Below are 19,824 nucleotides of genomic sequence, written 5' to 3' on the forward strand. Positions count from 1 at the left end.
TATCATAAAACCACTCATCCAAAAAGCTTAAGCTGATTTTGGGGTTCACTAAGAATCGAACTCTTGACTTTTCGGATCTAGAACTCTAATACCATGTCATGAAACCACTTATCCCAAAAACGTAACCTGATATAACAATGTAACACTAATGGTCATATCTCTAATACTTTATAAACTTCCATTGTACACATTGTACGCTTAGGCCATTGGCTCTCTATACTTTCTCTTCTAATATATATCTATTTGATGATCCTTTAGTGATGTTGATGCTCATACAAGTTCTCATATCTTTAAGGTAATTTTTTTTTTGTTATTTATCGTGTGCATTATGATCTAGTCTCTTATGCATAATAAAAAAATATGACATTTTTTATTATTTTGAATTTTGAAATGGAGAGTGGAGAGAGCGGGGGAGAGTCTTCGAGGGTGGCACATAGCGAGGCAGCCGGCCATGCCGGCGAGAGCAATAAGGGGAGAGTGGAGGTGGGCATGCATCAGGTGAAAAGGAGAGAATTAAAGGAGACAATAACAAGATTCAAGGTCAGCGGATATCGTTCAGAGATAAAGTTGTGGGTGCCTCAACAAGGAGAGCTTTGGAGGTTGCTGATTCTCTTGATGGGGATAAGATGGCTACAGTAGTTGGTAAGCAAGGCGATTCGGAGATACCAACTGTGACGTTCACTGAAGAAGCAAAGGAGATATTGGCAAAGCCTGTAAACCCCGGTTAAATTAGTAGGTAATTAGTCAATAAATTAATTTTTAATAAGGAGGATTAGAAATGTGAATATTATATTAAATTAGGGTAGAGCTCATCGAAACGAGAATTTTGACACTAATTTCGAGAAAATCGGTCTAAGATTGGACCGAACGGGCCGAACCGGGCCCAAACCGGGCCCGTGGGCCCAACCAGCCCATCACTTAAGAAGACCGAAGCCTTCTCTTTTCTTTCATTCAGCGTAAATGAAGCTTTCAGCTTCCAGGGAGAGGAGAAATGAGAAAAGCTCCCGAAACCCTTACGTTAATTTCCGATCTTCGTAACTTCTCCGTCCGAGCTCCGATCGCCGCACCGTTTACGGCCACGCGTTCATCGCGTCGAGCTCTACATTTCTATCGGAACAATTTCATAGGTAAGCCCTTAAATATTCTCAGCCACTCTTTTCTCCCAATTTTCAAGTTTTGAGAAGGGGTATTGAATTTCTTTGATTTTTGATGTTTTAGGATCCAATTAGCTTGAGGAAAACGTTCACTCTTGCTTATGTGAAGCTTGGGTAAGGTGAGGATATGATAATTCTATTTTATTTTCATTGAATTTGAGCTTTGAGTATTAAATTAGATATATATGTGTTATGAATGTGTATTAGGTTATGAATAAATAATTGGAGCTTGGAATTATGGATATTGGAACTTGGAGGAAGCTGAGCCTAGTGTTTATTGAATTTTGAAAGGGCTGTGTTTGTTTTGGAAGGGCTGTGTTTATTATAATTAAAGTGCCTTAATCGTTACGTGGGAATCGGCCAAGGTATGGTTTAGGTTTCTTGCATTTAATATATAATGTTCTGTGAAAACTTAGGCTAGATGACCATAGGATAAGTTGGAATGCAGGTGTATATTTAATGTTTAGTAATGGGTTGATAAATATGCTTGGTTTGGTTTGGTGATTTGTTTGTAAGATGATATTGGTTGCTAGTTGGATCTTTGAAAGGATATGTGATTGAATTGTTGATTATATGGCTATATTTTGGTTTGGTTGAATGATGATTGATGGAAAGACATGGAGCTTGTTAAGGATTATTGCTGGCAATTTGGATTGGTGGTAATAGGTTTGAAAATAATTGGAATGGAAATTTTGAATGAAAAATGAGGTATTTTATGTTAAAAGCCTAGGATTTGTGAACTATGATTTTTAGTTGAATTTTGGTCGTTGGATTTGAATATTGTATGAGTATAATTGTTGATCTGAGGTAGATTTATTGTGGTGATTGTAATGATGTGAGGAAGGGTATGTTGAATTGAAAAGAATGCAGGTTTGGACCCGAAAAGGGTGGCAAAGTCCGAGTTTTAGAGGAGATGCTGCCGAAATTTTATAAAAATTAGAGATTTTGTTTATATGATTATTTAAAAAGATTTAGATTCAAAGGTTATATGGTTTGATTTTGAGTTATTAAGAAAATGAGCATGTTTTAAGTTTGATTCATTTAGAAAAGAATGAATTACGTTTTGAATTGGAACTATTGATGGACGGAATGGGAGGTGTAATAATGAAAGATAAGGATTGAATATGATTGATGTATGATGATGAATGAGATGCGATTGAGAATGATGTGGATGTTGATGAATTATAATTGAATTATTTATATGACTTGAATAATTTAATGATCTGAGATACGAGGTTCCCTGGATTAAGTGCCGTGGCTTGCCACCACGTGTACCAGGTTGAAAACTCGATACTCTGTTGACCCTACGACGTAAGTGTGACCGGGCACTATATAAATTCCCGGGAATGTTACCCCCATTGAGTAATATTGATTATTTGAGATAAAGTTATGCATAGACTCTTGGGGATGCACGTCGGGGGGACAGTCTAAGGACAATTCAGACTTGTCGGGTTGGCTGGATAACCGACAGATGAGCCTCATCAGCCATAGGACAGGCATGCATCATATGCATAATACTTGAATTACTTGCTTGTGTTTTAATTGGGTGTGCCTATATGTATTTGCCATGTTAAATGTGTATTTGTTACTTGCAGTAATTGTAACCTTCTTGTGCTTGTCTTTATCTGTCTATTTGTCTGTGAAAATCCATGATGGAGTTGGAGGTATGGAGGAATGGCAGTATGGTACTTAGATTTAAGGTTAAGTTAAGTTAGGTTTAAATATTCTTAGAAAACCACCTCTTATGGCTCCTGTTTAATACTTTAAGCTCTATAATCTAAGTGTCGGCGTCCTAGGATTGCCTCTGGCATTCCCAGGACCTTATATATTATGTGTGTGGCACCTTTACTATACTGAGAACCTCCGGTTCTCATTCCATACTATGTTGTTGTTTTTCAGATGCAGGTCAAGAGACACCTCGTTAGGCATCTGGACTCTTGAAGCGGAGTGGTTACTGGGTAGTTTTATTGTACAGTGATAAATATATATGTACTTAGCTTTCTCTCTGCATAACTTGTTCTTTTTGATCCTCTTAGAGGTTTATGGAGAGGCAGGATTGTGTATATGTACTTTTGGGTTTTTGATATGTATGTATATATGTGTAAATATTCTCCGGCTAGTCTTGACTTCGCAGGCTGAGTTAGGAGCTTGTTATTTTGTATCTTTGGCACTCTTTTCCTACTTCTGTTATCTTATGTTTGACAGTTACGATTTTCTTATCCCGCAAGTTAACTCGTTCCTTGAGCGTTGCGCTTTTATCTCACGATTTTTATTTCCCCTATTCTTCAAGGCTCCTAGCATATTATAATTCTTCTGCTATTATATGTACTCATTTTATTTTAGAGGTCGTAATACCACACCACCTTCGTTTTACGACTTAAGCGTAAAGCTTAGTGTGGTAGGGTGTTACAGAGCCCTACAAAGATGTCATCGTGATCAAAGTTCTTGAAAAAAACTTTAGCTATACGGCGATCACGCACAGGCTTAAAGGAGTCTGGAGAACCAAAGGAGGATATGAGGTACTAGATGTCGGTTTTGGCTATTTCTTAGTTAAATTTGATCTCTTGGAGGATAGAGAAAAAGTTCTACTTGGAGGACCGTGGATGATTACTGGTAGTTATGTTGCGGTTAAACCTTGGAGTTCTTCATTCAGACCTTGTGAAAATACTTTTGGATCTACCATGGTTTGGATAAGAATCACAGGTTTAAACATTAACTATTATCAAGAGAAAGCCATGAAAATGATTGCGTCAGCTGTTGGTAAACCGATCCGCATCGATTTAGCCACCAAGTCTGCAGAGAGGGGAAAGTATGCAAGAGCATGTGTGCAAATTAACTTGGGACTTCCAGTCATAAAAAAGATTCAAGTTGATGGTCATATGTATGACATAGAATATGAGCACTTGAATTTAATTTGTGAAAAATGTAGCTGCTTTGGGCATGTAACAAGAGAATGTGCGAAAGAAAACAACAATGACATTGGGAAGGAAACCATGGTGAAGGAGAAAAATTTGCCGTCACTGTTTTCGGTGGATAACAATGAGAAAACGGCAGAAGGTAGTCAAATCCCAGTAAAAAATCAAAATTCAACTTTTGAATTTGGAATTAATGCCAAATCAATTCCAATTATGGAGAAGCATGGAGCAGCGGGTCTTGTGCATGATAATTTACAAGAATCACGCATGAATAGGGATACTCAAGCAAAAGAGGATGAATGGGTTACAGTTAGTAGAAAAGGCAAGGAAAAAATGGGTAAAGGCCCCAATGTAGCGCCAAAAAAAGCCAATGTAGCAATATGCTCCAATTTGGTGAGTAAGAAATTTTCTTTTGGGTCTAATAAAATGCATGCTGGATCCTCATCAAATGCAAAGGTGAAGTCTTTATCAAATGCAAAGGTGGAGCCTAAGGAAAAGAAAGATCCTCCATCCACGCTTGGCTCTTTGGGAACAACTCAGGTGGCTTTCAAGGATCAGAGTACTCCTTTTTTTAAAGCAGGGCACAAAAGGCAGCGTCCTATTTCGCTTCAAAACTCACCTATTGAAGCATTGTCAACGGATTCTCGAGTACAAAAAGAGCTTGATAAAGCTAGTGCAACAACAAACTTGGAGAACCAACCTCAACAGAAGAATGATGGTTCTGCGACGCAAGTCCACCAGAAGACAATTGGAGACAGGGGTCCATCAACGTGAGGTAGAATGATTATAAATTCCAATTATTTAATTTATTTTTATGGATTGTGACCATTTAAATATTATTAGTTGGAATGTAAGGGGAGCGTCAAATAAGATGTCTCGGGTGCACTGTAAGGAGTTAGTACAAAAATTTCAACCAACTTTTTTTATTTTGGTGGAAACTCATATTGGGTTTGAAACTATGAAAGAATTTTGGGGGAGATTAGGCTATTATCCTGTAGGGATTGTAGATGCTGTTGGACATAAGGGAGGAATTTGGTTCCTCTCTGCTAATTTAAAATTTTCTTGTAAAATTCTTTGGGCTATGAATCAATGTGTAACTTTGGAAATTGATGGTGGTGGGCGAAGATGGATTTGCAGTGCGGTTTATGGCAGCCCTCAAGCCACTAATAGAGTAGAATTATGGAGTCATCTGCTTGATATTGGTTTGTGCATTCAGGACCCATGGGTGGTGGTTGGAGATTTTAATGATATTTTGAGTGTTCATGAGGTGAAGGGGGGTAATTACTATTCGACTCGCAGTAGTGTCTTTGCAAGTACTCTAGATTCTTGTGGTCTTTTTTATCTGACAACCTCTGGAAGACGGTTTACTTGGTTCCGTAAAATTCAAGGAAACAGAGAAATTGCAAAGAGATTAGATAGAGCTTGCTGTACTGCAGAATGACGTCTTCTTTTTCCAGAAGCTTTTGTTGAAGTTCTCAGCCGTTCCCACTCTGATCATTGTCCCCTACTTATCCGATGTCAAGGAGTTCCTATCAAGAAAGGAAACCGGCCTTTTAGATTCCAAGCGGCATGGGCAACGCATCCTGATTACAAGGCCATTGTTTAGAAATCTTGGAATAGTACAGACTTTGGCATCCATAGGAAGTTGTTGGGGGTTCAAGAAGCTTCGTTGGAATTCAACTCTACGGTCTTCGGCAATATTTTTATTAAAAAGAGGGAATTGGAGGCTTATTTGAATTGTATTCAACGAAAAATGGAGGCTGACGATGATCCGATTTTGAAGCACAAAGAGGAAGAATTGAGAGCTGAGTATAATCTAGTTTTGGCCCAGGAAGAATTGCTTTGGTACCAGAAGTCAAGAGATCAATGGGTTCGGTATGGTGATAGAAATACTAGCTTTTTCCATATGCAAACCATCATTAGAAGAAAATCTAACAAGGTTCATGGGTTGCTGGTCAGTGATGGGTCCTGGTCTGATGATCCGAAAGTTTTGCAAAGAGAGGTCGTTCATTTTTTTAAAAATATTTTTTGTTCTACTGAGCCTGTTGAGGTTAATTGCATGGGAGAAATTCCTATGCCATCTCTTAGCCAGGATGCTTGTGATAATTTGTCTAAACCAGTAACAATGTTGGAGGTTAAAGAAGCTCTGGATAATATGAGCTCGTTCAAAGCTCCTGGGCCGGATGGTTTCCAAGTTTTTTTCTTCAAGGAATATTGGGATGTGGTGGGTCATGAGGTGTGGCGTACTGTTCAGAAAGCATTCTTAGGGGAGACTTTAAGCCATTCTTTGTTGGAAACTTTGATTGTTCTTATCCCTAAATGCGACCCTCCAACTAGATTGAAGGATTTTCGGCCAATAAGCCTTTGTAATGTAATTTATAAGCTAGTGACTAAAGTGCTGGTTAATAGATTATGACCTTTTTTGGATGAGATTGTTAGCCCAACTCAGGGAGGGTTTATACATGATAGAGGAGCGCCTGATAATATTATTGTGGCCCAAGAAGTTATTCACTTTCTTAAGCGGACAAAGTCTAGAAAAGGAGCTTGTAATGAATTGTGTTCAGGCTTCAAATCTTTCCATCCTTTGGAATGGGAATAGATTGGACAGCTTCCAACCTCGCAGAGGGCTCAGGCAAGGAGATCTAATTTCTCCTTATTTATTTGTTTTGTGCATGGAGAGATTGGCGTGCTTCATTTCCAAACAAGTTGACGAGGGTATTTGGGATGGTGTGGCTGTTTCTAGAGGAGGACCTAGAGTTTCTCACTTGATGTTTGCAGATGACCTCCTCCTTTTTTGTAAAGCGAAGAAAAATCAAGTTCGGAATGTTGTGCACACCTTGGAGTTGTTCTGCAAAGCTTCAGGTATGAAGGTTAACATTGAAAAATCTAAAGCTATTTGTTCTAGAAATATCTCTAATAGAAGGAAGGAAATGTTGTCTGGGGTTTCTCATATTCCTTTTACTAGTGACCTAGGCAAATACTTGGGAGTGAACCTTAATCATCCTCGAGCTGCTAGGTCTATTTTTTCGGACTCTTTAGAGAAGATCAAGAATAGGCTGGCTAGTTGGAAAGGTCGGCTCCTTAACAGAGCAGGCAGGCTTTGCTTAATTAAATATGTTGCTTCTTCTCTTCCTATTTATCAGATGCAAGTGACTCTTTTTCCTACTTCGATTTGTCAAAAAATTGATTCTGTGCTTAGACAATTCTTGTGGAAGGGAAAGGTGGGGGAGCGATGCTTAAATTATGTCAAGTGGAGCAAAGTTGTCACTCCAAGAAAATATGGAGGCTTGGGAATTAGAGATACCCAGTGTGTAAATTTTGCTTTATTAGGAAAGCTTGTTTGGCAATTACTGCATAATAATGGTAAGCTTTGGGTAAGAATTATGTTGGCAAAATATTTATCTGGGAGGTCTTGCTTTTCATCCAGTTTTTCTAATAATGTTTCAAGCACTTGGCGAGCGATTTATAAGACAATAGAAAAGCTTCGTGATGGTTTTGATTGGTGTACAGGCAGGATGTCTCAATCCTTTTGGTATCATGCTTGGCGACCATGTGGAACGCTAGCTCCTTTGGTTCCTTTTGTGCACATCTCTGATTCTCACTTGAAACTAGAAGATGTCTGGTACCATGGACATTGGCGGTGGGATATTCTTTGCACAATGATTCCGGAAGAAGTTAAACTTGATTTGATGCTCTTTGATCCTATCAAGCAGGCAGGAGATAAAACAGGTTGGTTTTGGACAAACTCAAATACTCTCACCTACTCGACTAAAAGTGGGTATGAATGGCTATTGAAGAAGAAATTTGGCTGGAACGATAATGAAAATTGGCTTTGGCTTTGGCGCTTGAGAATACCGGAGAAGATAAAGTGTCTGCTCTGGCTTTGTCTCAACAACGGAGTTCCCACAGCTAGTTACCGGTTTCAAAGAGGTCTTGCTACTTCTGATTTTTGTCAGCGATGTTATCTTGCTCTAGAGGATATTAACCACTCCTTTAGGACTTGCCAAAAAGCTCGTCAGATTTGGATTAGCTTAAATTTGGGAATGACCGCTGAGGACTCTAGTTTGGATTTTGTGTCTTGGATTCGTTCTAACCTCAACAAAAATGAGTTTCTCTTTGCAGCGGCCTTTTGGTGGATTTGGAGGGATAGGAACAATGACATCTTCAATCAAGATGATCCATGGAGTAAGGAGAAAATTGTTCACTTAGTTCAACATGCTGCTCGCGATTTCTCTAAGGTTGTTACCAACCAAAAACATATTATTCCTTCTTCTTTGCAATATAACTGGGAACCACCTCCAATGAATGTCTGTAAAGTGAACTGCGATGCAAGCGTTTTTGAAAATAGGCAATTAGCGGGTTTTGGATGTATTATTAGAGACAGCATGGGAATTTGGATGAAAGGTTGTTCTGCCAGTATACCTCTTTCTAGTGTTCTCTCTTGTGAGCTTCATGCTATTTGGAGAGGGCTTGTTATGGCTTGGGATTGCGAGTGTAAAGAGGTCATATGTGAAACTGATAATCTTGATGCATTTCTTCTTGTTTCGCGAGGCACAACCAGCATGATTACGAATGACTCTGATCTGCTTGGCAAAATCAAAGAGATGCTTCAGCGCAATTGGACAGCTACTTTAGTGCTCATCCAGCGTAACAGAGCGGCTGATTTAATGGCTAAGACTGCTGCTTTAAACAAGCAGGTGTACCTAGAGTGGTTACAACCTCCTAATAATTTAGACATTATTATTAGAGAGGAGTGATACTCTTTCTCTTAGGTGCTTTTTTTTGTGTTATGTTCAGTCACCAAAAAATAATAAAAAAATATGAATAACTTGTTTTAACTAATTTTTTTTTAATTTATTTGTGGAATCACAGAAATGTTTGTTAGGTTATTTGAGTTTAAAGACAGTAGTTTGTGTTATTCATCAAGTAGAGTTCATACCTGTTACCGATCTTATATTGGTGAATGGAGATTCAACATAGATTATCGTGCATTAAATAAATTAACAGTGGCTAAAAATTCCTATAACTATAGATTTTGTGTTGCTACTTGCTAGATGAATCAAGCTGCTAGTGTATTATCTAATTTAGATCTTTAATAAGGTCATTACACTACACCAAATTAGTCATATAGTTACACTAAATTTGTGACCCTAATTTTAAGGGTCTTCATTAATTAACATTGTGACACTTATAATATAATTTTTTTTTACCGTCAGTAATGAAATTTATATCTCTCTTCACACTTCCTTTTACTCTGCCGTTTGAGACGAAGACTATATTTGGTTAGAAGGAAAGAAATAGAAAGGAAGGAAATAAAAAAAAAAGAAAGGAAAAAAATTGAGTGGATTTTTATTTTCTTTAGATATGTTTGGATAAAAGAAAAATAAAAAAAAAATATTATAAAAAGACAATTTTATCTTTATATTATAAATGATATAGAAAAAAAATAAAAGAATAATATTAGAAAGAGAAAAAGAGAGATTTAATTTTCTCTCCATTTTCTTTTTATTGTTAAAAAAAAAAAATTAATAAATTCTACCAATATTTTTTCATCTATTTTTTTCCTCTTCCATTTCTCTCCTCAACCAAACAAGAGAAAATAAGTATTTTCCTTCCTATTTCTTTCCCTCCATCTTCCTTTCCTCCCATTTTCACGTCAAACAAATTCACCAGAAATGAGAAGAGACGAGAAATAGAGAAAGTAACACCATTACCTTCACTGTCGCTGCGTCGCAGTTCGCGTTCGCTGTTCACCGTTGCGGTTCGCGCTCGCCTTTCACTGTTCGTCGTCCCCCGCATCGTCCTTTCTCTTGCCCTCTTTTATGTGTGCGAACACTGATAGTGAGTATTTAATCGTTCTTCTACTATATTTTTCCCTGTAATTTCTTTGTTGTTGCTGCAATTTACTGTTATGATTATATCCTCATGTTCATACTTGCGATTGTTTCTTTGAATTCTCTTATATCATTTTAATTTTACCTGCACTCAACATGTTCGATGAAATGCTTCAACCAGATTTCTTTGAATGCTCTATTTATTATTTGTTTGAATGCACTCAACATGTTCGATGAAATGTTTCAACCTATTTTCTTTTGTGTTAGGTCTATAGAATGATATTGTTAGTGGATCTTGGTTTAATTTGTGTTCCGTTTTAACCGAGTTTCTGAGTACTACTAATGAAAAATTTTGAGAATTCTTTTTTGTTTGTCATTATCCTTTCAATACTTACTACTACTAGTTACTACTTTCAAGTTTCAGTTATAGTGAAATATCGTGCTGCGCGATTTTTGGGCTAAACAGTCTCATTCTTCTCCATGTAGTCCTTCTTCTGGATTTGGATCATAGTACTAGTATACCAATAGCATGATCTCTTAATGACATTTTGACCCAAATTATTTTAATGTTAGATGTCATTGGAGAATGAAATTAGAAGTCCCTTTTATGTTCAAAATCCCATGCATATTACTCTATCAATTTTCTTCTTCATATCTGCATTAGAAACAGGTGAATGTTACCGTGTTTCTGTTATCTTTGGTGAGTCAATAGTCTGAATTTTAAACTGGAAAATTTCTGTTTATCCTTTATAAAATGTTATGTTATTAAATTATCCTTCTTTCTCAGAATGTGTGAAATTCTTTCTTTTTCTAATCTTTCTTTTCTACCACTAGCTATATAGCTAATAGCTTCTATATACCTGCTGACTCTCTCTCTTCTTCCAAGTCCTTTCACCTTTATTTGCTTGTTCACCTTTAAGAAATAACTATTTTCTTTTCTTAGTTATTGTTTGATAAGAACATCCATCGATCAAAGAAGTGAGAAGCAATGTAGGTTGGCCAATTAATATATTTACAAGGATTGAAAGGGAAGGTCATAAATCAATACAGAAACCTTTTTGTGGAGGCCCGTGGCAAGGATTCTGCCAAAAAGGATCTTAATAGCCAGAGGAACTTATTCCGAGATATTTTAGAATTTTTTCAGGTATTTAAATTTCATTTTATTTATTAGTTAATATTACTATGATAACCGAAGTCATTCATCATCTTGTAAATCTAGTATTTAAGTGCTGATTTTATTTTGTTAGAGGTATTTTTCAGAGAGGAAGAACCACTGAAGCTGAAGCAAAATCTGAGAAGCTCTTGAGAAGAATAAATGTGAAATCCGAAAAGGTTGACCTGTCAAAGAGGTATTATTATTTGGTCTTCATTGATTATTACTATTTAGTTGGGTGGAACCTTGCTAGCATGAACAGATTTCTTCTAATATTAAGAAGTATTAATTAATTATTCTAAAAGAAATTTGTCATAGTAAGAATAAATGCTAATCAATTTTACCAGAGATTCACAACACAAGGTTCTAAGAATCGGTAATAAAATATAATGAATAAGAAGATTATTCACATATTTTCCTTGTTAATGCCACAATATCGATGAACAAGAAGATGAAACAATTAATGGGTACGATAGATAAAATTATTTGCTTTAAAGTTTGGAAATGATCTATTGTACTTTTTGGTACTTAGTGTTTATGAATTCTCTTTCTTGGTGCTTTTAAAAGGTAATGGTTTCTACAGAAGAGGAATTTGAGCTTTGAATAGGGAAACTCAATTTGGCTGGCTCTTCTTTTGGTTTTGGTTTAACAGTTGAACCTCTCTATGCCACAGATTTCAGGACGTTCTTGTGGTTCATGGCGGTCCGCCATGGCGCCACCGCAATTGCGGCCGCCTTTTGCCCGCCGTGATAACCACGTCGTGGTGGCCTCTGTATGGCGACGAGGCCAAATCCCGCCACGCCATACCATTATGGCGCCGCCATGGCCGCTATTTTAAAACATTGGATTCTAGTTCCATGAATGACTGAATAATGTCATGAAAATATATCTAACTTGATGAGAGAGATTTGAATGATAACAGAAAAATATAATGATGTAATTTGAGTTATGGATTTATAGTTTAAAAATAAAAAATTTACACCGAAGACAAAATGCATCTTATATTTGGGTTTGGAGGATACATGCACTACATTAATGTTCAGGAATGAATTCTTGATTCATATCCAATAAGTATTTAACCATAGGCTAGTATTATGATTATCTTCTATTGTTTCACCGTTGTCCCTTGCCTATTGAATTAAAGCCATTCACAAAACTTGAAGCATAATTTTTTCTACTTGTTTTAAATTAAGAAGAATAGATTTTTGCGGATTTTGATAATTGGTAACAAACTTTAATATTGGCATTGGATATTTCTTTTGTTATTTGACTTTTGGGTTTGTACTTGGATGAGGTTATAACATTTTCGTTGATTTAGTATTTTTAATTTGGATGACATTTTAATATTTATATTAGACTATGATTATGTTTTAGTATGTTTATTTATATTTTATTTATTATTTTATTATAAAACGGTTATTTCGGTTGAATCACAGTTGAACCGGTTGAACTAGTAAACCAGTGAACCAATAGCTAGAGCGGTTCAATGACTGGTTTGGTTTTCAAAACCATGGATTAGAGTCTATAATTATAATTTATTACATATGCAATTTTTCTTCTTCTTTTTTTTTTTTTTTTTTTTGTGTGTGCACATACATGTATTTTTTAGGCAATCGGGTGGAGTAACTATGGCGGATTTTCAGCTCACGCCATGAGCCTCCATAATGTATAATATTTTTGCGTTTGAATGAGGACTACTTATCTTCCTATCTTCATGGTAAATATCTCTGTTTTTGGGTGTTGCTCTCAAGTCATTGGCTTTTTGGGTAGAACATGGGTGGTTATAAACTCTAGCCTTTCAATATGCTATCATGGGGGCATCTCTTTGGGAGTTGAATTATTCTTGGTTATGAGAACTTTCTTGTGGATGCTAAACTTTATGTTTTGTTACGATGACCATAGTTTTAAGCCCCTGAGTTGATAAACCTGTAATAACATAAGGTGCCTTCTACTGAATGTGTTGCTTCTAAAGTGTCTTTGCATTTGTAAATATTTTGCAAAATCTGATGGTACTCCATTATGATACTTGATTTGATTTACCTTGAATTGTAGATATATTTGCAAAATCTGATGGCCAAAGTTTGTGATACTTTCAATGGGACTTTATTTAAGGATTTAGGATTATTCGTTGCAGGTTTTTTTCACAATTCTCAATAGTTTTGTTCTTGGGAAATGCTTTTGAAGTTTCACCCTTTGTGTTTGAACGATGTAAATGCACTTGCCCCAACTTCAACGTCAACTTCCACCTCAATTCTGCCTGAAAACAACAACTTTGTCCGCATTCTCCATAGCCCCAATTCCACAAAACATGTCATAGAACACCAACACACTCCACCAAAGAGCCTGAATTTGGAACAGGATTTGGGGATTCTAAAGAAAAGGGTTAATAGGTCTGTTGTTTTGCAGCATAACAAGGTGCACATCAGGTGTTTGACGAAATGGGTATGTTATGGTGGACGCATTCCTTCTATTCTTCAGGCTCTGAGTACTGTTCAGGACTTGGATGAGGCTCTCATGCCATGGCAAGAGGCCTTGACCTGCAAGGAAATTAGTATTATTTTGAAGGAACAGGTTTCTTGGGAGAGGGCTCTTCAGATTTTTGAGTGGCTTGAGAAAAAGGGTTGTTATGAGTTGAATGTGATTCATTATAACATTATCTTCAGGGTCCTAGGCGAGGCGCAAAAGTGGTGCCTTGTGGAGAGTTTGTGGGATGAGATGAATGCAAGAGGGGTTGAACCTGTGAATTCCACATATGGAACTTTGATTGATGTTTATGGTAAAGGTGGACAGAGAAAAGACAAAGCACTTGTTTGGCTTAAGAAGATGCGAAGTCAAGGAATGGAACCTGATGAGATCACAATGGGGATTGTTGTTCAGTTGCACAAGAGGAATGGAGAGTACCAGAAAGCTCATGAATTTTTTAGTAAATGGTACTCAACAGGTGAACCTCTGAGACTAAGGAGGAGTAATAATACTTCAAAAGTAGGCCACAATGTGTTATCATATACCAATGTTTGTTTAAGCTCAAGGACATATAATACTTTGATTGACATGTATGGTAAAGCTGGCCAACTTTGGGCAGCGTTTGAAATCTTTGCTAAGATGATCAAACAAGGTGTATCTCTGACCACAGTGACACTTAATACAATGATTCATTTATATGGAAATCATGGATGCCTTGAGAAAGTTAGTTTGCTGTTGCAGAGGATGGTGGAGCTTCGGTGCCTACCTGATGCAAGGACATATAACATACTTATTTCTGTTTATATTAAGCATAATAATATCAATTTGGCAGTGAGGTATTTTGCAATGATGAAAGAGACCTGTCTTGAACCGGACCTTGTTAGTTATCGTACCCTCTTGCATGCATACTCCACAAGGAAAATGGTCCTTGAAGCCGAAGAGCACATGCAGGAGATGGATGAGAAGGGTCTTGAGATTGATGAATTCGCCCAATCTGCTGTGACTAGGATGTATGTAGAGTTGCGTATGCTTAAGAAATCATGGTTGTGGTTCAGGAGGTTTCATCTAGCTGGGAGTATTACGTCGGACTGTTATTCCGCCATTATTGATGCATATGGCCAGCAAGGGTATACTTTAGAAGCAGAGAGAGTCTTTAACTGTTGCAAAGAAAGGAAGAAGCTTGGCGTCCTTGTGTTTAATGTGATGATTAAAGCTTATGGGGTTGGAAAATGCTATGATAAAGCATGTCAGTTGTTTGACAGTATGGAAACATATGGTTTTATTGCAGACAAGTGTAGCTACAGTTCTCTCATACATATCTTGGCCACTGCTGACAGGCCACACATTGCAAAAGCTTATTTGAAAAGAATGCAAGATGCAGGACTAGTGACTGATTGCATTCCATATGCCGCGGTGATAACAAGCTTTGGAAAGTTAGGCCAATTGGAACAGGCAAAAGGATTATACAAGGAGATGATTGCATATAATGTCCAGCCTGATGTAATTATCTATGGGGTGTTAATCAATGCTTTTGCTGATGCTGGAAGTGTTAAAGAAGCTGTTAGTTATCTTGATGAAATGCAATGGGCAGGTTTTCCAAGAAATCCAACTATAGATAACTCTTTGATGAAGTTGTATACCAAAGTAGGGTACTTGAAAGAAGCACAAGAAACATACAAGTTGCTTCAGTCATCAGAGCAGGGTCCTTCTATATTTTCCTCTAATTGTATGCTTGATCTTTATACTGAGCGACTAATGGTTGAACAAGCGATTGAGATATTTGAGAGCTTAAAGCAGAAAGGTGTTGCAAATGAGTTCTCATATGCAATGATGTTACGCATGTATAAGAAAATTGGGAGATTGGACGAAGCTGTTCAGATTGCGAAACGAATGAGAAACCTAGGACTCCTCACTGATTTATTAAGTTATAATAACATAATTGGCTTGTATTCTCTTGTTAGGAGGCCACAGGAAGCTACCAAGACTTTCAAGGAAATGGAAAAATCCGGAATTCAACCAGATGATTTTACATTCAGAGCTCTTGGACAATGTTTGCTGAATTATGGAGTTTCAAAGCAAGATATTGGAAGGCTAGAAGTAATGGTTAAGAAGGATGCACCAAATGCTTTGCAAGAATGGATGTTGATGCTCTCATCTGTGCTGGGAATAGATGGTTATACATATTAATTGACATGATCAATCATTGATGCACCTTACATCTTCAGTTCCTACAAGGCTCAGTTTATCGCTAGAGCATTCCAATCAAATTATCTGGAATTACACTGGTAATTTCTGTACTTATATATTCATCTGTTGTTTTCTATATCTGCAGTAGTTTCCCATAAAACAATTTATAGTAGTAAACTATTTCAATATTAAGTTTCTGTTGTTTGAAAGTTACTGAATAAGTGAATATTACCAATTTTATGTGCCGTTGTACTGTGTTAAATTTAACGTGTTTTTCGGAGCTCACAAACAGTTGAGGGCTTGAGGCTATTGAAAGTCATAGTTGTTCAAGGAAAAAAATTAGCGATCTGGAATTTCATGAGCAATGATTGTTTTTTTTTGTGATCAAGCTGGGGAATCAGGTAATAAGGATTTACTTTCTCTTTAGTGTTCTATCTTTTTATATTAGCTCTGTGTCATATGTTTAATCTGGCAATGATTTGTTAAATTGTATCAAACAGCAAAAACCGGGGTCATTAATAACTGCTCGATCACTGTTTGGAATCAAGAGCTGAATTGCACTCTGCTAGAAACCTTTGGGGTACCTGAATGAGGTCAGTTTTTCCTGGTATTTATCCGATTTCTAAATGTCATAGTTTGTTGACAGTTCAAATGTTTTCGTATTTATGTATTATGATATTAATGATTACTTTGAACCCTGAGAAACAAAATTCTTTTCTTGGCATTTGACATGTCCAACCTTTAGATATTTCCTTTTTTATACTGTGTTAGAAGCTTGAATAGAAAACCCTTAATATCTATTAAGCTTTCAACTCCAATATCTATTAAGCTTTCAACTCCTATAACTGGGCTGCTTTCATGGATAGGAAGATCAAGAATGATCTTTTGAAGGTGAATTACGGGCTGGACTTGAGTCTGGGGAGCTTGAATTGAAGATCAAGTTGATCACCCCTGTTGCTTCTCAATATAATGCTGAGATTGCACGAGTCGTTACTTTATTAAAAAACTATTTTGTCATGTTTTAGGCATGTTTCATGAATTTTTCTGTTGTTTTTGCCATTTGTTGTGCTCACCTTTACTCTTTTAATGGGGCGAACTGAGAATGCAAATTGAAGGTTTGTGCTGTCCTTCAATTTTTTCTTGGTTCTTCCTATACCTTCATTCAAGTATTTGATTCAAAATCTGGCCGAAGGATGGTTTCTTTTGTAGCATCATTTGTTCTTTTTCTTAGATATCACTTCCTCGAGTTCACAATATCACTTTGAAAATTTTGTATTCTGATAAATTACTCCCATTAATGTACAAATGTTTTTCAGAGCGACATCTATCATGAACTGGAGGTAGTTTTAATTCTATGTTAATTTGAGATGAGGCTACCACTGGTTCTATTAGTATCACTAATGTTGCCACTTGTAATATAATGTCTTTTTAGCATTTGTTGGTATATAGATTTTGATTTTTGATACTGGATTTGATCCCAATGAATACTGTGCATATCCACTTTGTGAAGATTTTCCTGTTTCCTCTGATTTAGACCATAGTTATGAAAATCGGACTGAACCGGACGGCTTGGACCAATACCCGTGAACCGGAATCGAACATGGACCATTCGCAAATTTGAAAGCTCTGCTACCTGTTGAACTATGTTGTTCTGTCATGATGTATGTCTAATTGTCTATACATGGTGTTTTCATGTTCATTTTATTAAATGTAGCTCTAACAATTTGACCAGTGACTCATGCAAAAATTTTTCTGTTGTTTTTTAACACTGAATGTGGATAAAGTTGAGTTCTTTAGTCCAATTAGCAAAACCTGTTCTAATTTTTGTTATAAATTCTGAAGTCTAAGGAAAGGAAGTTTTATTCCTTGTAAGCCTTCTCAGTTTTTGATGCATGCATCACTCACAATTTTTCAATAAATTGTCCTCAATGTTTTTAATTTTTGTTAAAGCTATCCTTGGTCCGCTTTCAATTATCTCTAATGGAGTTAATTCTTAGGGGTACTTTAAACACAAATCGAAAATATAGAGATAAAATTAAATAAAATTAAATATAGAAATTTTTGAAAAAGTCACAAACGAAGAGCGAAAGTATATTTTACTCTTTTATATACTTATACCAATTAGATATTATTATTGTTATTATTATTATTAATGCACTTATGGTATTCAGTATTCACCTAGGCCTATAAAGTTATAGTTTCCATAGCTTAAAGACATTTCATGAAAAAAAGAGAGCGCTGTCACGGCCTTGGACACACTCCAACGCTACCGTGCCGGCACTCGGACTTACTCAACCTCTTGAGCTAAGACCAAGTCAGCCTAACCCTCAATATTTAGCAAGAAGGCTAAGAATACAAGAGAACACAAGAGAAAGGAAGCTTTGGTGGAAGAACACTTTATTGCTCAAGTGTTTGTTACAAATGATTCACACACCTTACACTAACTCTTACCTCCTATTTATAGCCATCCACCTCCTCAATGGATGGTTAAGATCAAATCTAATCAACGGTCCAGATTAATCCTCCAGAATCTTCTTTACAAATATCTATCCTACTACAACTTTCCAATTGTTTCTAGATTATTCCATACCACTCTTTATACTTCTATATACATCTACACTCTTCTAGAATACTCTATGATCTTCTAGAGTCTTCTAGAACCTTCTAGGATATTCCAGGAACTTCTAGGACATTCTAGAACGTTCCAGAACCATCTAGAGCATTCTCAAATACTCTAGAAAACTCTACAAACACTGTTAAATTTAACCTTCTAAAATTTACCGTGACATTCTCCCCCACCTAATGCGCAGACGTCCTCGTCGCGTTCTGTTCATGATAGCGCTCTAGGTGTTCTTGGAATTGCCACAGATCTTCGCGAGTTTCCCAGCTAGCTTCGGTTATCGGGAGCCCTTTCCACTTGATCAAGTATTGGATACTTGGTGGCACCCCTCTTCGTCGCACGATGCGATTAGCTAGGATCTCTTCAATTTCTTTATCAAAGGATCTAATTACCACGGGTGGAGCACGACTCGAGTTACCTCTACTCGGTTCATCTTGGTCTTCATGATATGGTTTAAGCATACTCACATGGAAGACCGGGTGAATCTTCATAGAGGGAGGGAGTTCTACTTTGTAAGCAACCTCCCCAACACGTCCAATGATCTCAAATGGCCCTTCGTATTTGCGGATTAAGCCCTTATGAACCTTGCGAAAGGCTTTGAATTGTTGTGGAAGAAGTTTGATCATTACCTTGTCTCCCACTTGATAGCTTGCATGCCTCCTCTTCTTATCTGCCCATTTCTTCATCCTCTTGGCAGCTTTGTCGAGGTAAGAACGAGTGACATCTGCTTGTTCTTCCCAAGACTTAATCATATGATAAGCTCCAGGGCTCTTCCCTGAGTAAGGGGAAGGAAGAGAGTGAGGTGTAAGCGGTTGTTGTCCAGTCACGATCTCGAATGGACTCTTCCCTGTAGACTCACTCCTTTGCAAATTGTATGAAAACTGAGCAATGTCGAGGAGTTTTGTCCAATCTTTCTGATTAGCGCTTACGAAATGCCTCAAGTAACACTCGAGTAAGGCATTCACTCTCTTAGTCTGCCCATCGGTTTGAGGATGGAAGCTTGTTGAAAAATGAAGCTCTGACCCAAGGAGTTTGAACAACTCTGTCCATAGTCGTCCTGTGAAGCGTGGATCTCGATCACTAATGATGCTTTTAGGCAATCCCCAATACTTCACCACATTCTTGAAGAATAGTCGTGCTGCTTCCTCTGCAGTGCAGTCAGTAGGGGCAGGTATAAAGGTAGCATACTTCGAAAATCGATCCACTACTACGAGAATAGATCCAAACCCCTCGGACTTTGGTAAGGCAGAGATGAAATCTAGAGAGACACTTTCCCACGGTCGCTCCGAAGGAGGCAGAGGTTCCAACAACTCACTTGGTGTCTTATTTTCAATCTTATCTTGTTGGCACACAAGACAAGTCTTCACATAGCTCTCCACTTCATCTCTCATTTGGGGCCAATAATAAGAAGATTCAATGAGTGCCAAGGTCCTTCGCTGACCTTGGTGACCAGCCCACTTGGTGTCGTGGCATTCTCTTACCAACTTCCTTCTCAGAT

The 19,824-nt window shown here is 37.2% G+C and overlaps 3 protein-coding genes across 7 annotated transcripts; all 3 read left to right on the forward strand.

Annotated features, from left to right (window-relative positions):
* Positions 1-5,027: 5,027 nt before the first annotated feature.
* On the forward strand, positions 5,028-5,510 carry LOC148550097 (uncharacterized). The gene has a single exon (XM_088495932.1). The coding sequence runs from the start codon at positions 5,028-5,030 to the stop codon at positions 5,508-5,510; it is 483 nt and encodes a 160-aa protein (XP_088352058.1).
* Positions 5,511-5,822: 312 nt separating this feature from the next.
* LOC148550098 (uncharacterized) lies at positions 5,823-11,925 on the forward strand. The gene is made up of 5 exons (XM_088495933.1): positions 5,823-6,435; positions 6,848-7,798; positions 8,672-8,766; positions 11,164-11,252; positions 11,730-11,925. The coding sequence occupies exons 1-5, from the start codon at positions 5,823-5,825 to the stop codon at positions 11,923-11,925; spliced, it is 1,944 nt and encodes a 647-aa protein (XP_088352059.1).
* On the forward strand, positions 9,707-17,508 carry LOC107612721 (pentatricopeptide repeat-containing protein At3g23020). Of its 5 annotated transcripts, none has more exons than XM_088496955.1 (7): positions 9,707-9,910; positions 10,847-11,047; positions 11,164-11,252; positions 13,191-15,804; positions 15,999-16,107; positions 16,207-16,299; positions 16,573-17,027. In XM_088496955.1, exon 4 carries the CDS (start codon positions 13,229-13,231, stop codon positions 15,704-15,706), a length of 2,478 nt encoding a protein of 825 aa, XP_088353081.1. In that variant the 5' UTR covers positions 9,707-9,910; positions 10,847-11,047; positions 11,164-11,252; positions 13,191-13,228; the 3' UTR covers positions 15,707-15,804; positions 15,999-16,107; positions 16,207-16,299; positions 16,573-17,027. The 5 variants fall into 5 exon arrangements, with proteins under 5 accessions (XP_088353081.1, XP_088353084.1, XP_088353082.1 ...); XM_088496958.1 differs by lacking the exon at positions 16,573-17,027 and adding an exon at positions 17,241-17,508 and having other exon boundaries at positions 9,717-9,910; positions 11,151-11,252; XM_088496956.1 differs by having other exon boundaries at positions 9,717-9,910; positions 11,151-11,252.
* The last annotated feature ends 2,316 nt before the right edge of the window (positions 17,509-19,824 follow it).

Source organism: Arachis ipaensis, chromosome B8 (assembly GCF_059453495.1).
Source record: "Arachis ipaensis isolate K30076 ecotype BB chromosome B8, ASM5945349v1, whole genome shotgun sequence".
NCBI classification, from domain to species: Eukaryota; Viridiplantae; Streptophyta; class Magnoliopsida; order Fabales; family Fabaceae; genus Arachis; species Arachis ipaensis.